This window comes from Misgurnus anguillicaudatus, chromosome 14, assembly GCF_027580225.2.
Source record: "Misgurnus anguillicaudatus chromosome 14, ASM2758022v2, whole genome shotgun sequence".
In the NCBI taxonomy this organism is placed as follows: Eukaryota; Metazoa; Chordata; class Actinopteri; order Cypriniformes; family Cobitidae; genus Misgurnus; species Misgurnus anguillicaudatus.
Genome location: NC_073350.2, coordinates 23,386,560 through 23,405,092, shown reverse-complemented (window position 1 = coordinate 23,405,092; position 18,533 = coordinate 23,386,560). Strand labels below are relative to the sequence as shown.

General features: G+C 37.0%; 1 protein-coding gene across 2 annotated transcripts in view; it reads left to right on the top strand.

Annotated features, from left to right (window-relative positions):
* The window catches only part of phf2 (PHD finger protein 2), a 39,310-nt gene extending 24,181 nt beyond the window's left edge, over positions 1 to 15,129 (top strand). Inside the window, exons 16-22 of one of the 2 annotated variants that reach the window (XM_055184907.2) lie at positions 2,449 to 2,516; positions 3,328 to 3,497; positions 7,823 to 8,118; positions 9,040 to 9,135; positions 9,219 to 9,328; positions 10,845 to 11,139; positions 12,895 to 15,129. In XM_055184907.2, the coding sequence (XP_055040882.2) occupies positions 2,449 to 2,516; positions 3,328 to 3,497; positions 7,823 to 8,118; positions 9,040 to 9,135; positions 9,219 to 9,328; positions 10,845 to 11,139; positions 12,895 to 12,983 (1,124 nt within the window). In that variant the 3' untranslated portion in view covers positions 12,984 to 15,129. The remainder of the gene's footprint in view (positions 1 to 2,448; positions 2,517 to 3,327; positions 3,498 to 7,822; positions 8,119 to 9,039; positions 9,136 to 9,218; positions 9,329 to 10,844; positions 11,140 to 12,894) is intronic. The other variant, XM_055184909.2, reaches the window with a different exon arrangement.
* The last annotated feature ends 3,404 nt before the right edge of the window (positions 15,130 to 18,533 follow it).

Sequence of the window (18,533 nt, the reverse complement as noted above, 5' to 3'; positions counted from 1 at the left end):
CCTTAGAAATGAACTTTCAAGAGGCGAAAATACAGACAACTTTGTGAATGACAGGTGATCAGATTCAACAGGAAACTGGAGATGTTTCTCTAAGGCTTCAGATTCTGGGTGGGCCTGTATGTAATACATAAGCTAGCTTTAAAGGGATAGTTCACCCAAAAATGAAAATTCTGTCATCATTTACTAACACTTATGTTGTTACAAACCCAAATTTCTCAGAGGCCCCATTGACCTCCGTAGTATTATTTTTTCTTACTATGAAAGTCAATGGTGCTCCAGATCTGTTTGGTTTTATACATTCCTCAAAATATTTTCCTTTGTGTTTATCAGAACAAAGAAATTTATACAGTTTTGAATTATCATTGTTTGGTGAACTATCCCTTTAACTGATGAACAGTAGTTGTTTAATGGGATAGTTCACCCAAAAATGAAAATTCTGTCATCATTTACTCACTCTCATGTTGTTACAAACCTGTATACACTCACCTAAAGGATTATTAGGAACACCTGTTAAATTTCTCATTAAAGGTAGGGTAACACATTTTGAAAAATGCTAACGGTAGCCGCCTAGCAATGAAATCCCGATCCCACCCTCAAGTCAAATCGCCATCCAAAGTCACGCCTCTTTCAAAACACATGAACACGCACAGATCAGACGGTCACATCTTATGACTCATTCAGCAGTGAGAAAACTTTGCAGTACAAAGTCGAATAACACTTCCAAAATAACCAAACAACTGGTTTACATCAGAATTAGTTTAAGCACACGTTCGGTACTTCGGTTGTGTAGACGTAGTAACTATATCGTTACGCTAATCCGTAAACGAACACAAATTTCATAAGCAACTCAATGTTTCATCAAATTAGAATATCTGAATCCATCTTAATACAAACATATCGTGTACCTACCTTACCAAAATAAACAGTGCAACGACCCTTTCAGACCCTTTGCCTCCTGCAGCTGTTTCATCTCGTGGTAAAGCAGTAAAGTTACCGATGTTCATTTGGGTTTTTGCTCTTGCTGATCCAGGCAGTTTTTGCTGTTGTTGTAATAAAAGATGTCTTTCGTTGTGTGCCTCCTGTGTAGGTTGTTAATTCAGTAGAAAAGTTTGCTGTTCTCACTGTTTACAGACAGGAGAGCGCACGTGAACGCGCAGATGACGTATGGTGTCTGCGTGGACTCGCTGCGCGGTGGGCATTCAAATTACGCTTACGTATAAGGGACAAAAATGGAAACGTCCGTTCTGACCGAAATCTATGATTTGTTGAACATTTTTTGGTCCTACGCCTTTCACAGATGACATAAATTTCTACAAATACATTTAAACAACTTAACACAGTGATTGCTATCAGGATGTGAGGAGACTTTTAACCAGCATAGCAAAAAATGTTTCAGGATCAAATCTGTTACCCTACCTTTAATGCAATGGTGTGGGGGATGTTTTTGTGGCACACTTTAGACCCCTTAGTGCCAATTGGGCATTGTTTAAATGCCACGGCCTAACTGAGCATTATTTCTGACCATGTCCATCCCTTTATGACCACCCTGTACCCATCCTCTGATGGCTACTTCCAGCAATATAATGCACCATGTCACTAAGCTCGAATCATTTCAAATTGGTTTCTTGAACATGACAATGAGTTCACTGTACTAAAATGGCCCCCACAGTCACCAGATCTCAACCCAATAGAGCATCTTTGGGATGTGGTGGAACGGGAGCTTCGTGCCCTGGATGTGCATCCCACAAATCTCCATCAACTGCAAGATGCTGTCCTATCAATATGGGCCAACTTTTCTAAAGAATGCTTTCAGCATCTTGTTCAATCAATGCCACGTAGAACTAAGGCAGTTTTGAAGGCGAAAGGGGGTCAAACACAGTATTAGTATGGTGTTCCTAATAATCCTTTAGGTGAGTGTAAATTTCTCAGAGGCGCTATTGACTTCCATAGTATTCTTTTTCCTACTATGAAAGTCAATGGTGCTCCAGATATGTTTGGTTTCAAACATTCCTCAAAATATTTTCATTTGTGTTTATCAGAACGAAGAAATTTATACAGGTTTGTAACAACATGAGAGTGAGTAAATGATGACAGAATTGTCATTGTTGGGTGAACTATTGCTTTAACTGATAGGCAGTAGTTCACCCAAAAATGAAAATTTTGTTATTGCACAAACCCGAGTTGTCCCGGACCTGTATGGATTTCTTTGTTCTGCTGACCAAAAAAATTGAGGAATGTTTGTAACCAAACGGGTCTGGGGCACCATTGATTTTCACAGTTTATTTATTTTTACTGTGGAAGTCAGTGGGGCTCCAGATCTGTAGGATAATTAAATATATACATGTTTGGAACGGCTTGGGGGTGAGTAAATGATTACAGAATTTTTATTTTGGGGTTTACTATCCCTTTAATTTCATGCTATGTGTAATGTCTAATTTTTTTTTACAGTTTTATCAAACATCAGAGAGCCCATTCAGCCGTCGAAAAAGCCAAAGTTTCAACCGTCGGTCATAAAGGTGAGCTTACTTAAGACAATCATTATTTCCATCTCTTAAAACATCTTTCCAAAAAATCCCCAAAAATTTTAACTCGCACGATTCCAAAATTTGTGTTTTAACATTTTTTTTTCTTTGGAACAAAAAGAAGAAATGTTTGGCAAGAGCTATGCAAGAATTCTTCAAAACGTTTTTGTTCCACAGAAAAAAAATAACTGCATAATAAATAAAGATGAAAAGTAACAAAATAATTTTCACTTCTGAGTGAACTTCTGTAACAAGACATCAGTAAAACCATTTAAAAGCTGATTAATAATAAACAGGATGAAATTGGGCAAAATCCAAATCTCTAATCTTCATTTCACAAAGTAGCTGATTAATTCCTTATGGATGGACTTAAAACAGTCTCACGTCCATAAGAAGAGCATCTGCAGGCTTTCTGTGTACCAGGGCAGCGCTGATGTTTTCGGCTTGCAATAATTCACCCATAATGCCCCGACTTAACTAACATACGGCACAAATCAAAAAGACCTAGCTGCCGTAGGGAGCCAAGTATCACCCCAAAACTGATGAAGATAATAACTGCAGAGTGAATCCAATTACAATGAGCGAGTTAATCATGAGGCCCACATACACACTGTAACATATGAGACGTTATTTTCTTGTCGAGGAAAAACCACAAAGGTAAAAAAAAGCATAACCAATTTTGATAGTATCTGAGCAATGTGCTTTAAGGTTATTAAACTAAGCAAGTTTTCATTCGTTTTTTGTGCGTTGCGTTCTGCCAAACAGCATTTTGGTTTTACGCCATATATATCCATTCTACTTTCAGAGTGCAGATTCTTCAGATGAAGAATCGCTCCACATAGACACAGAGGCAAAGATGGATGTCAAAGGTCGTAACTCCAAGGTGTCCAAGAAGAAAGGAGGAAGTTCAGCCGGGATTCTGGACCTCTTACAGGCCAGCAAACAAGTGGGCGGCATTGACTACAGTAACAACAGGTACATAATGACTGCTGTTCATATCTTCCAGTAACACCACTAATAATTCCATCTAACGCATACACAATAACATTACAATGACCATCCTGATCAAACGTTTACATTCCCTTAGTTCTCAATGTAGTGTAGTGTGAGGAAGAGGGTAAAACTTTTTTTTTTGAAACTTTACGTGTTATGGCGCTTTTCCATTGCATAGTACCCCACGGTTTAGTTTAGTTTGGGTCGGGTCAGCTCACCTCACTTGGCGTGGTTAGCTTTTCCATTGAGTTTAGTATCACTTCGCAGTGGGAGGAATTATAGGCGTGTCGTTATATTTGCGCTGCATACGGCTGTGACATCATACAAGAGAGAGCGTCCTTGTACATTCCCATACATTTATTTATTTATCAGTCCGCCACAAAATTTAAATTGGCCACCACAAATAGATGTTTACTTTGCACATCGCGTTTATAACTACCTATGTCTCACATGACAGTTTCTGTTCAAACACCCGTGGCGTCAGTGGACGGCTCCGCTGAGCCTCAATGAATTTGCATTAAAGCATAAATAATACTGACGTGCACGTCGCGAATGTGCCGCCACAAAATTAAAATTGGCCACCACAAATAGAAGTTTACTTTGCACATCGCGTTTATAATTACCTCTGTCTCACATAACAGTTTCTGTTCAAACCCCCGTGGCGTCTGTCGACGGCGCTCCGCTGAGCCTCAATGAAGTTGCATTAAAGCATAAATAATACTGACGTGCACGTCGCGAATGTGCCGCCAGCCCGCCACAAACTGCAAGTCTGGAAAAAACTTTTATGAGTTCCTGATTCACAACCTGTGGATGTTTTTAATCGCTAAACGGGTGTTTGGAAACTTAAAACAGAGCACAGATGACAACATGTTTGCTCGAGACAGCGCAAGCTAGCAGCAAGCTAAAGCTAATATTTTACATAATAGGATGACGGCGCCGATGACGATTCACTCAGACCAATCAGTGAACTACAGTGTTTACGCGTCACGTTTGGTATCAGCTCGGGTCGCTTGGAACCCCAACCGAGGTGGTACGAAAAAAAGTATCGGGTACTACGAAGTGATCCCAATGGAAAAGCTCCCAAAAGTAAGCTGACCCGACCCAAACTAAACCAAACCGTGGGGTACTATGCAATGGAAAAGCGCCATAAGTTACACATGAATATATGTGAATTTTGTGAATATATTGGAAACAAAACAGCGTTTTATTTCACGGGCCTGTTGAATGCTTTATTCTGATTGATTATTTTTCTGTAAAATGCACACCTAACCTGTCAAATGTCCTAAAAAAACCAACCAGACCAATTTTTGTGGTAACCGTGGTATAAGCGGAAAAATTGCATTACCACCTTGGGTGTGCATTATTTTCTTATAATTCAAAGGCCCATCTTCAATCATTCGTTACGCATGTGATACAGATTTTATAAATTACCCAAAACACATATTTTGAATTTGCGCCCCTCGGAAGAGAAGCCACGAGCCGCCACTGGATAAAAGCATCTACCAGATGCATAAATGTGACCCTTGAATGCAAAACCAGTCATAAGTTGCACAGGTATATTTGTAGCAATGGGTAACAACATTGTATGGGCCAAAATTATCGTTTTTTTGTCATGCTAAAAGTCGTTAGGATTTAAGTAAAGATCATGTTACATAAAGATATTTTGTACATTTCTACCATAAATATTAAAACAAATTATCTTTATTAATACGTTTTTGCTAATGACTTTATTTGGACAACTGTAAACCGATTTTCTCAATATTTAGATTTTTTTGCAGCCTCAGATTCCAGATTTTCAAATCACTGTATCTCGGCCAAATATTGTCCTATCCTTTACGTCAATGAAAAGCTTATTCAGCTTCAGATGATGTATGAATCTCCGTTTCGAGTAATTCTGATCTCATTAGTGCAGAGGAAGCTTGAAAATCAAATAATGTCCAGGGGTCTCATTTATAAAACTGTGCATAGGATCCTTACTGAAAGTCTACGTACACACAAAAGCCAAAAATGGCATATGCCAAAAAATATTAAGACTTAAGCACTATTCCCTTTTATAAATCACAGATCACCTGCAAGTGTGCATACATGAATCATCCTCAGCAAGCCCATTCTCCCGTCAAGTTTGTTTTTATAGATCACAACCTTTGGGTGGGAACCGGTGTACTCACATTTCCAGCCCTGTTTTGTGCATATGCACGATTAATAAATGAGACCCCTAAAGGCTTCACTAAACAAACAATTAAATTTTTAGTCTTGAATATATAAATCTTGCATATTAATGTATTTAAATATCTGTAATGTGAAAAAGCAGAATAAACATTAGCATAGTTTTTAATGATAAACATCTTTCAGATTCTTCAAGCTTATGTACTGAACTATAGTTTGCTATAAAACGATCCCGTGCAGGTGTTTCTTCGTCTTTGGAACAATGGTGAAAGTAATGGTTTGCACAGTTCTTTGTCAGCAGTTTACATCTACTGGCATTATTTGTTTAATCCTTCTGCACTATTAATTTGTCAAACGCAGCAATTGCTTCAGGCCGTTCCTCTTCATTTTGCTGTTTGCTGTTTTGGGCACATTTTTGATGGTCTATTTCCACTGCGCTGAAAACTGCAAATGAGCTCAAACGCGAATCGAGAAAAAAAGCATGGGGAAAATATGTTAATTTCTCAAATTATTTTTTGTCTGCTTTTAAAGCCGACACATGACTGCTGGATCGTGGGTAGGAAATGCCTGCAGTCAGTTACGACCACATTAAACACGCTCCTGACTCATTGTTCCACCTCACTAGTTAATCACTTAATAGGTGGTAATCTGCACAGGCCAAATCCTTATTTTTCTGCCGGTTACCTCCAGCTCAGGAGCAGATGTGGAAACAATAGTCTTCATAGATCTTCTTTTGAAATTAAAAGAGCTAAAGAGACTTATATGAGGAAATGATGATCAAAATGAACATAAATTAAAAAAAAGGGAGCTTGAATGGCTATGTGAAGTAGTAGATGTGCATTTTGTGAAAATATAACATTGAAATCTGTAATATTGACAAAGTAAGGTCATGTCACAGATTGAGATCAATGTGAAATATAAAAAAATGTATGAAATCTGTAATATTGACAAAGTAAGGTCATGTCACAGATTGAGATCAATGTGAAATATAAAAAAATGTAGAAGATTAAGACTTTAGCTCAGATTTCACAGACAGGGTCACATGCACTGAAAAAAAATTGTTGGTTTAACTTGACAACTGCCTTAAAATTTTGAGTTAAAAGGACATTCCACTTTTTTTGAAAATATGCTAATTTTCCAGCTCCCCTAGAGTTAAACATTTGATTCTTACCGTTTTTAAAAACAATTCAGCCGATCTACGGGTCTGGTGCTAGCACTTTTAGCATAGCTTAGCACAATCCATTGAATCTGATTAGACCATTAGCATCGCGCTAAAAAATAACCAAAGAGTTTTGAAATGTTTCCTTCTTTAAAACTTGACTCTTCTGTAGTTACATCGTGTCCTAAGACCGACAGAAAATTAAAAGCTGGGATTGTCTTACTACACGATGTAACTACAGAAGAGTCAAGTTTTACATAGAAAAAAATATTGAAATTCTTTGGTTATATTTTAACGCGATGCTAATGGTCTATCAAATTCAATGGATTGTGCTAAGCTATGCTAAAAGTGAAAGCGCCAAAACAGTAAGAATCAGGTGTTTAACTGTGGGGGAGCTGGAAGATGGGCATGTTTTCAAAAAAAGTGGAATGTCCCTTTAATTTAACTTAAAAATATTTTTTACTAAATTAACTAATATTTTTAAGTTGAATTAACTCAATTTTAAAGCAGCACGAAAACGTAACTTTTTTTTTAAGTTGAACCAACAAATCTTTTTTTACAGTGTATTAGAGAGAACAGGTAAGTGTTGGCTTGTGCTAGGTTGGGCTTGAAATAAGTTTATGCGTGAATAGAGATATAAGTATGTTAACTTTTGTCTTCGCCGGTTCACCCTACACTTTGCGTCCAGACTAAACGTTATTTTTAATGTTGGTTAGTAGTCCCACCCATTGGATTTGTCTCATTATTAATAAAAATAATAATATTGAAGTCTCTAAGCTATTATGCCATGACTGAAACCGACCGTAGTTTAATGCGCCATGTCCAATCAAAACTGGCATCAAGTGTCCATCTCGACCGTTGTAGCTTCTGTCCTGCTTCACATCAGCTGGACCCACTCCCTAAAACTCGATTCGCTTCCCATTCTCATTGACGCCCGGAGTAATGTGTGTGTGTTGTGTATTTCTTATTGATGGACTTACAGTCAGCCACCTGCATCCCCCAGCACACAGGAAGCCATTCAGGGCATGCTGTCCATGGCTAACCTGCAGTCAACAGACTCATGTCTGCAACCCACATGGAGCAACAGCCAAGCTAAGAACAACTCCCATGGCGGCACGGGCAGCAAGAAGCCGAGCGGGACAGCCGGTGGAGCAAACAGTAAGAGGCCAGCCAAACGCCTACCCAAGAAAACGCAAAAGAGCAGCAGCGTGGACAGCTCGGACATGTTCGATGATGACCAGGACCACCTGGAAGCTTGCTTTAAGGATTCTGATTATGGTAGGTTCATGGGAATTGTACCGTAGATTCATCTGCCGTGCTTAGGAACCCATTTGGAGAACAGATTGCGGTTCTTTCTTACCTTCATCTCGCATAGCTTGTTTGCGCTATTATCAAGACCAATTAGTTCCTCCGAGACAATTTGTCAGTGATGTTTCATGGCGTGTAAATGCCCAGGTGCCCTTGGAGCATAGAAAAACAATATAAATCTGCTCTATCAATTTTCTGATTAGACTTTGATTTGGACTTGGGGGGTTTTATTGGAGGCAAACGACAGGGATGTTTATTCTCAGCTGAGGAAACTTTAAATCCTGGCTTTCTGAGCGGTTCCAGTGAGTCCCGTTTTTAGCTTTTTGTGAACCCCTTCCAAGAACAGCAAGACCATTAGTAGCCTGTTAATAATCCATTAGCATGAGTTTTAAACTGTTGTTTTAAATGCTTTTTGATCCAATACCATAATTAGTCATTACAAGCACGCACATTCCCTTTCAGACTCACATTAAGAGCGCTTTGTATCAAACGCGCAAGCATTCCTTCTTTCTGTAAACAGTTTTTTTCGACTCGATAATTGAATTGTTGGAAATTGCGTGATCCTTGCGATCAAAGAAGCTAGGTACATTCAGGCTGAGGCAGGGCAGAGAACAGCTGTCAGGCATCTGTGTCACGCTAACATCCTTTCCAATTGGAAAATACTTAGCATTGTAGTTTATGAAGTGCAAAAACAGGCTGGTTAGACAGCGTTATGCGACAGCAAGTATTAAAATGATCTTCCAACACTATGAAATAAACGTATGGTGTCATCTGTAGAAAGTGCACATTTTGCTTTTTTTAATTATGTAATGTTGTTGTGGCAGTTAACACCTCTGACCCACAGCAATGTTGTGATGGTGTTTTTGTATGTCATGGATTTTGTTTTTCTAGTTTATCCATCTCTGGAATCTGAAGAGGATAACCCCGTTTTCAAATCCAGATCGAAAAAGAGGAAAAATACAGACGACACTCCGTATAGCCCAACAGGTACTGGAAAGCCATTTTTTTAAGTCGGCAGGTGGGAATGGAACTGTATAGTAAATGTAATGACATGGTTTTGTGTATTACAGCGCGAGTCGGACCGACTGTACCGCGTCAGGAAAGACCAGCGCGAGAGGGAGCACGAGTGGCGTCCATTGAGACGGGACTGGCGGCTGCAGCAGCCAAACTCTCTCATCAGGTTAATGCTTTGCGTTTATTTAATACACATAAATAATGTGTCTAATCTGCTTTAAAATAAGTAAATATTTTGTCAAACTAATTTTACGTTTGGGTTGTAATTCTCGTTTCTATCATTTAATTTTGATTAACTCATTTATATTTATTGTGGAAGTAAATACAGGGATTTTCTACCTCCCGATTCTGGAGGTGAGAGTATTTTGGTTACATTTTTCAATGGGATGTTTTTGGGGGAAATAGGATATTTTGGGGGAAATCCGATCTCAGATAATACTACAAATATAATTCCATACAGAAGTCCAATGCAGAATAAGGGAGAAACAAATGAGTAAATTAAATATTATAGGTATATATTTTATAGGTTTTAGATTAATCCAAGAATATGCCTTAGTTATATTAGAGGCAATATGCATCTTGAGACAAAAACAATAGTCCCTTTCACACAGACAGTCTTTACTGGTAATTTACTGGTAAATTGCAGTTAACAGATCATGTGTGAACAGAACCTTTCCGGTAAATCAGTGCTCCCAATTTACCAGTAAGACAGGTTGTAAGATTACCAGTAATTTACTGGTAAGCGCTATGTGTGAACGAAAATTATAGGATTACCGGCATTTAGAACGGACGACGTCAGACCGTGCTGACAGCTTCGGGCCAATCATAGCGTTTTAATACAGATGACGCATTTACCCCCGCACTGTTTACGGACGTTTCCACACACATGCTGCTTGAAAGTTGAGCACACCTGAAGTTTACGTCCACATTTCTTCACCAAAGTTGTTTAAAACAGCTTACCGCCGAATTGCCGACGTCCTTAGCACACCCTCTGTGAAGCCTAACAGTAGTGTTGTTAAAAACGCATTTTCGGTTTGACGTCGTCTCATTCAATGTTGTTTGGTCATGAGCAACTTCGCGACTGACGTGAAAACAGCAAAATACGGACCGTGGATATGAACGACGTGGATTGTTTACAAATACAACACTGAGCTCGCCGCGTGCTACAGGTACTTCCGCTTTCTCAACGAATTTAACGGTATTTTGAAATGATGTGTGAATGATGCCTTACTGGTAAAATAACGGAACGCCACTGCGTGTGTGAACAGGACATTTTTGTATTTACTGGTAAATTCATTCTGGTAAATTCATGGTAATTTACCAGAATTACTGTGTGAAAGAGGCTAATGACACTGAGATATGTTAAGATACGTTAGTGCAAGATGTTTTCAAATTAAAGCAGCTCGAACATGCATTTTAGTCTGGCACTATCATAAACCCTGTCTGAGAAACCATGCCTAAAAATCAGTTTTGAGTAACTATACATTCAATCTAAACTCCTACTATATCATCCCCATGTGCCAATAAAAAAACCCTTCAACCACTGATATGATTTGACATTATTAGTGGATTTATATTAAAACTCTCTTGTTTCCCGGCATCCCAGATCTTATGTGATCTATCTATATGCGTTTATAACTGATTAACTTGTATGAAGCTAAATCTTCAAGTTCTTGGTGCAGGAAGAGCAGAAGATCAAGAAAAAGAAGAAGAATACCAAAAAGAAGCCCATGGTGGTGGAAGAGCCGCACAAACTCTCTCAGGACAGCAGTTCTCCAGAAGCCACACCGGACTCGGAAAGCAACCAGACCGAGCACGAGTACAACACTGGGACAGGCAAGACTGCCGGTAGCTCGCAACCCATGGCCCCCGGAGTCTTCCTCAACCAGCGAAGACCTTCGTCATCGTCGTCGTCTCAGATCACATCATCTGTCCCACCAGCAAAGGTCGAACGTGGGAACTCAACAGACGCCAAAGGTGAGTCGGCGACATCATGTAGCCATGTTAAACGGCTTCAAAGACTGAAAATTTACTCACTTGGGTCGTAGGGCTGTCATGATTACGAAATTTGGCTGATGGTTAATTATCTAAGAAATTGTGGCGATTATGATTATTAATTGCCTGTTTAGGGCTTAGCTGATTATGACGATTCATTTCCTGTTTTTTATTGCTTTGACGTTTAATTCTCATAAATTTGTGTTTTTTCATGAAATATTTTTCACACATTGTTGTATTAAACATTATTTAAATAAAAACTTTTACAAGGTTTACCTGGCAGTAAATATTAATACCCATAAGACATATTTAAAAATTTGAAAATTCTTAAATAGTAGCCAAACATGTCTATAGTGGCTGCAAAAAAAAAAGAAATTCCTACAGATCCTTAAGAATAGCATCCTTCACTTCCCTAAATTTGGAATTGCTGGAGTGCCGTCTGATACGGTCTCGTTAATACCGTCGCTGCAGCTCCCCCTTATGTTTTTAGAGAGATGTGCAATCATTGCGGTGATCTGAAATCAACCCGATTAGGTCAAACAATCGCGATGACATGATTATTTAATCACTGTGAAAGCCATACTTGTGTGATGTTTTAAAAACTTAGGACTTTCTTTCTTTTGTGGATCATAAAAGACATTTTTAAGATACTGATACAGAAGAGGTGGCTTAAAAAATTATTTTCAGGGGCTTTTACTTTTATACAGGGCTGCACAATATATTGTTTCAGCATCGACATTGCAATAGCATCTGCATTTGTCACTTATCTGCAACATTTCTATTTCTGCTAAGGCTGTGTTTGAAATTCTTAATGTTTTTAATCTGTTATGTTATTTGGTGTATTTTAGTATTTCTGGTGATGGGTAAGTTTTACTTTTAGATCAGTGTTTGTGATCCTGAGGCTCTCAAGACTATGCACCTATTATTTGTAAGCAAAATCAGTGGTTCATGGTGATACACAGTATTTATATTTTCATCATCATTATTGTTATCAGGATGCAAAAATTACATTTTCGAGATATTTTTAAAAGCCCATATCGCCCATAAAAAAATTAATAAATAGAAATTTAACTAATAAAATATGCTGTTTGTCATATCAAATATTTCTTTCAATTAATTTATATTTTTTATATATTAAGAGCTTTTTCAGATAAAAAATATTACTTTGCATATTAGTGGCATGTAACTGTTTATGTTCAGACCCTGAAACAAATTTAAAAGGCCAAAATTATAAATTCTTACATCATTTACTCATCCTCATGTATTTGCAATCATGTATGATTTTCTTTATTTGCAAAACACATAAGATATTTTGAAGAACATTTGAACAACACTGGTCTCTATTGATTTTCACTGTATGGACATAAAATCACTGAGACATTTCTCAAAATATCTTATTATATACAGGTTTTGAACGACATGAGGGTTAATAAATGACTTAAGTTTTTATTTTTGGGTATCCCTGTAAGTCATTATGCACTCAAAAGAGCAGTGAGAAATGTATACCGAAAAAGAAAGATCCTCATGAGGGTGTGTAAATAATGAAAGAAGTATTTTTTGTGTAAACTACGCCTTTATTGAGGATTTTCTTTGATGATTGTTTATTTGAATCACATTTAATCATTTATTGACACAGCTGTAGCTTCAATAACGTATTGACGCATACGAGAGTGCTTTTAGTGTGCGCTGTTGTTGTTGCACATGCTAACCATTTCCAATTGGTTCTCCTGTCTACAGCCAAGCGACTAAAGAAGGGAATGGCGACGGCCAAACAGAGACTAGGAAAAATCTTAAAGATTCATCGTAACGGCAAACTCCTGCTGTAACACGGACAGCCAGAGACTCGGACATTCTCCCGGTGTTTATGAGCAGCCTGACCTGATCCCTAACTCAGTGAGCCGGGATGAGGGCAGTATAAACTGACACAGCCGGGAACGCAAACAGAAGTTTTCAATTTCTAAGAAGAACATAGCTCAGACAGGTTTTTGCCTCTTCTTTTACTTTATAACTTTCAGATATTAAAAATGTACAGAATACCTGCTATTAATATTTTGTAAGAAGAATCTGTCTTGTTTTACTACGGCTATCAGTTTATCAGGGGGTGCTTATATATTATAAGATACAGTACATAGCAGTCATTCCAAGGTGAAGAAAGTATCCCTTGCATGTGTTCAGCTGCATGCATTTTTGGGGGTGGGCCGGAGGGGTTTGCAAACAATAAGTTCATTAATGCTTTGGATGTGGCTTATCATTGTCTTTTTAAACAAGTTTCAATAACTGCCCGGGTGATTTTAATATACCCCATATGAAATTTACTTGAGCATTTTTAAACGCAGTACTTACACAGGATGAATAAATACTGTAAGTATTTTTCTGTTTGCAAAGCACTATCACAGATAATATTTATTGACTTAATATAATTGTACATGTCATAGGTAGTTTGAGGAAAGCCAGAAGGCACTTACAAAACATCAGTGAAGCACAAACATGATTTGTTACTGTAAGTATCTGAACAGCTACTATAGACAACTGTAGCTCTTGATTTTAATTGTATAGTTTTTTTTTTATTTTGTTAACAGATATAGGAAGCATTTATGTTATAAAAATTATGTGGGAAAAATCATTACATATCATATCAATAACAAAACACATTGTTATTCTAACAATTATTTTTTTAAATTGATCTTTTTTATTTTATTTGATTGTTTTTCATTTTTTAAATGTTGATTCTAACAATTACTAATTTTATGTCATCATTTCTTCGCATCACTTTATTGTTTATCGATGTAGCTCTTATATTACGGTTCTGTTCTACGATACGAAACACTAGCCATACAACAACACTACATGAACAGAATCTACGGCACTGATGATAAGCCTCATCCATTTCACGCCATTGGGATACTTTCTCTCCTCTGTTTGTTTAACAGGCAGCACCAGACAGTTACCCTAGAACGAAATATGCATTTATATCGCTTCACAGTACAGTATGTAGAATGTAGCCTGTACATAGCTTTTTAAATGACTACTTTTTGTATCCTTTTTTCTTTAATACTTCATTAAACATTTTTACTAGTTTTTGCTAATTACAAACAAAAATATATATATAAAGATATAGACCTAGTCATTACCGTTTAAATTGTTTTGTTCGATACACAAACGCTGAACTTTTTTTTTAAACCATCGTTTTGTTGTTACATTAGACAAAAGGTGTTGCCTGGAGAACAAAATAACATTAATTCTTATATGGCCTTACATGCATAAAACCACGTGTATTATGATTCAGTCATGATGGGGGAGAAGAAGGAAAACAACGTTGACAAAGTTTCTACGACCAGCCTGATGTTTAAGCTTAAAATACCCCTGATGGATTTCAAAGTTATTTTACTAGCACCTTGTGAAGTGTTATCTGTGTCAGTGATGTAATTTATTAATGTTTGTAGCCTTTTATACTTGTACAATTCTTAAGAGGTTTTGTTTTAAATATTTTATCAGTCTGTGAGCCCCTTAGGACAATTCTGTCATTAATATGTCTCATTGAGTTTTGGGCAATAGTTCCTACATTTTGTCTTAGCAAAAACATTTTTGTCTTTACTGTTTTCATCAGATCAAGTGCAACTGCTCATTAATAGGAAATGTTACATTATTATTGTTTATTATTATTATTATTATTATGATTATTATTAAGCAGCTATTTTAAAGATTCCTACCATCATGCCATGAATTTTATTTTGGTAACAGATTATGTACATTCTTAACAAGGTTTACTGTGCTCATAAATTGTAGTGTTTTAGTTGATGTAAATCTTGTATCCACCTTTTCGATTTGAAACACACCGATAAATCTTTGTCAATGGAACTATTTCAGGTTTTTATTTGTACAAAACGTGTGTTGCTTTGTTGTGGTTTATTTTTATATGTTCAAACAATTAAATGCATCCACTGTTTCATGACAGTGAATGATACTTTTGTAGTGGTGGGTTCTGAATTTCTGACTCACAGAGACCTGTTTTGAATTAAGGCTTGTGTCATGTGTTTGCACAAATGGCCATGCACTATGAATTTTTCACTTTTGTTTAACTTGTAGTATTAGGCTGTGTTGTCGTACACTTAATTTGTTTTTCTAAATGAAATGAGTCACTCGTTTCGCATGTAAAATCTGTTCCCTTGGCGTAGCGGCGCACAACGCCGGTGGAAAGTCAGCTTTGGTAACATGTTCCTGCACCATTCATATGAAATGGCAGGACTACACACGTTCCCTGGAACATGCTGTGGTAATTACTTTTAAATGGGCTCATGCTACTGTACCATTCAGGTCTGATGCCCTGGAGAAACTCTCTACTCAAATACAATCCCCCCATTTAGAACCACATTGTCCGCCGGGAGCCGAGCCGCGCTTTCTGCTTTTGTTCATTAATACACAGCTAAAGCAAAACACTAGCGAATCAATTCGGCAGCCCCGGCCAAATCATTAACAAAGGCCAAGCCAAGGTCAACATTGTTAATACTCTCTGTGTTGCCGGGCTCTGTTGTGTAGTTTCATATATGCTCGGTGACACGTGTACGATTGCATATTCTAGTGAGATTTCAAAGACATCTGCCTGCTTGCAATGAATATCTCGTGTTGTATGCGCATGCTTCTGTGATTTTATTTCCTAGGCCCCGTTCCTGTAATTCTTAACTTTTGTCTTGGTTTGCAAGGATCGGGGTGAACTTGAAAACACCACCAGGTGGGGATAGACATCTCAGAAAGCAGGTCTGTCGCTTCTCTTCAGAGAAAATTGGCAGGTACTTGTTTAAATCATGACTTACGTCAGGAGTTTTAGAGATGAGAACATGAGATCAATGTGATTTCCTTAACTTTGTTTATGCATTACGATGTATCACGCTGTAAGTGCGGGTCTAATGTTGACGGATACTTTTTAAGAGCTAATTTGGAGGAAACTGGAAAAATCCACGCCAAGTTCATAAACAATTGGCCATAAGCGAACAATTACTGTAAAAATGTGGCCTCAACCAATTTCATATTTTTTATGTTTACTCTATCCTCAATTTCTTCCCTTTGGTCTTTAGCGTCGCACGTGATCCCGCATAAATCTTAGCGGAGTGACATACATTTCAAATAATTTAAGATAAAACCATCTTTGAGTACATATTTGTTATTGTTGGAGTATGCGGCAGGGTTCTACTCTCAACATGAAAATGCTGGTTTTGTCATCAACATCTGCCATGTATCAGACACAGCGCGGAGAACGGCACAGCTCATTGCCTTACGGTAAACCAAACTGCCCAGCAAAGTAGCACCCATGTCGCCCTAAGTACTTTGGAGTGTATTAATGATGTTTATCTCAAAGTGCAGTCCTTAGAGGACTTACAGAAGAAGCCCGTATATCAGGCCTAACTTGTTCCTGCCACTAGTTTGTTTGTCTGTGCACAGCAGTGTTTAGCAAACATTGTTTTAGCAGTTAGTTAACTTTTTTAAAAAAAAGCAGCAGCGCTTTAGAAAGATTGAGCATGACTGATCTGGAGGAAACGTGAGATACGGAGAGCAAGGGTGATTGGGAGAGAGTCGGATTTGGTTAAGCTCTTTAATCAAATACAGCATTTAAATAACAACAAAGAAAACAGACAAACTTTTAGGGAGCAGCACAAATATTTTTAAATATATTTATCCTACATTATGTAAATATAATTTTGTCAAAATATAAGTTTGTATCTTTATAACATATATTTAATATCGACTTGGCCATGTCAAAGATTATAATTAAAGTGAAATCAAACTTTGTTGCTCCGAATCTCAAAATTAGATTATAAGACTTTAGCCGGGATTTCACAGACAGGGTCATATATTTATTATTTATGGGCCTCTACTTTGTATGCAATGTATTTAAAATATATATTTTTTAAATTAAATAATATTTATTTTTAATAAAATAATTTTAAAATAAATATGCAGTATGAATAAGATAATAATTACCTTTACAATGCATTTTTATCCACAGAGACATTTGCCTGATGTTTTCAGTTTGTTGTGAGTTCTGGTCGTGAACGCAGATGGTTAAGAAATGCAGGGATTTTTTTGGCCAGCACATCCGCTCAAACATGTAAACTACATTAAGAGAAAGATCATTTTAAAAAGTTGCTTTGTCTGAGCCCAGTGGACAAAGATAAATATGACTTTAAAACGCTTGTGTATTTAGTATTGTAGTGCTTCTGATGAAATAGCACAGGTGATAAAATCCCTCAAGCAGTATATTGAGTTGTACTTAAACAGCAGGGGATATTAAATTTTGCCTGGTAACATGTCAACATCTGTTTTTAAAATATTTTTAACCATGCTGGCTGCCTTTACATGGGGGGACACACCTGTTAACCAATGAATTGTTATGATTATATCATTATTTGTGTAGTTTTTGTCATTACTGAATTATTTTATACAAATTGCATGCACAAAAAGCTTATATGCAACTAGGGATGGGACGGTTTGAAAATTTCATATCATGATTATAGTGACCAAAGCTATCGCGGTTATCAATAATATCATAGTTTTGTTAAAATGAGATGGAAATGTTCAAAAAGAACTGATACACACACTAAAAACATTAACAAGTTTTATTTTTGAAAATCACAATTCAATATTTATGTCCCTGAAATTATTTCTGTGGTAAAAAAATAAATCTGTCTAAAAAGTTTACTGTGAATGAATACAATACATTATCCTTTAAATGCCTTCTTGTGCAAATAACTATGGTGCATGTGCGTGCCTGCGTCAAATTGATTCTGGCTGGACAGGATTTACAGCGAGTTTTCAAAATCACGGTAATCAAACACGGTTATAATGGTAATTAAATTTTAAACAATAATACTAACCATCAGGACGTTATATCGTGGTTGATCGTGAAACCGGTAATCGTCCCATCATTATATGCAACCCTGGTTGTAAAATACAGACTCTAAGTTTGATTTAAAATATAGATTTAAATTTAATTTTAATCTTTAAAATGACCTTACTAAGTCATAGGGCTGTCACAATTATTAAATAATCGTCTCAGCGCAATTGTTTGACCTCATCGCGATGATTTAAATCACCTCAATGATTGCACAACTCTCTAAAAAGCAGAAGGGGGAGCTGTAGCGCCTGTATAAACGAGACGGTATTAGGCGTTCCTTAGCTGACAGTGTAATGTGATACATTGCAAAACCATTTAATACCATGTAAAAAACAGCATTTATAGAAATGATAAGCAGTATGAACCTTTATCATTAAATAATTCCTTTGAAAAATGTGTTATGTGTATTAATATTCACTGCTAAGTAATCCTCGCAAAATATTTAATTAAAAAAAAATTAAAATTAATTTATGAACAAACACAATGT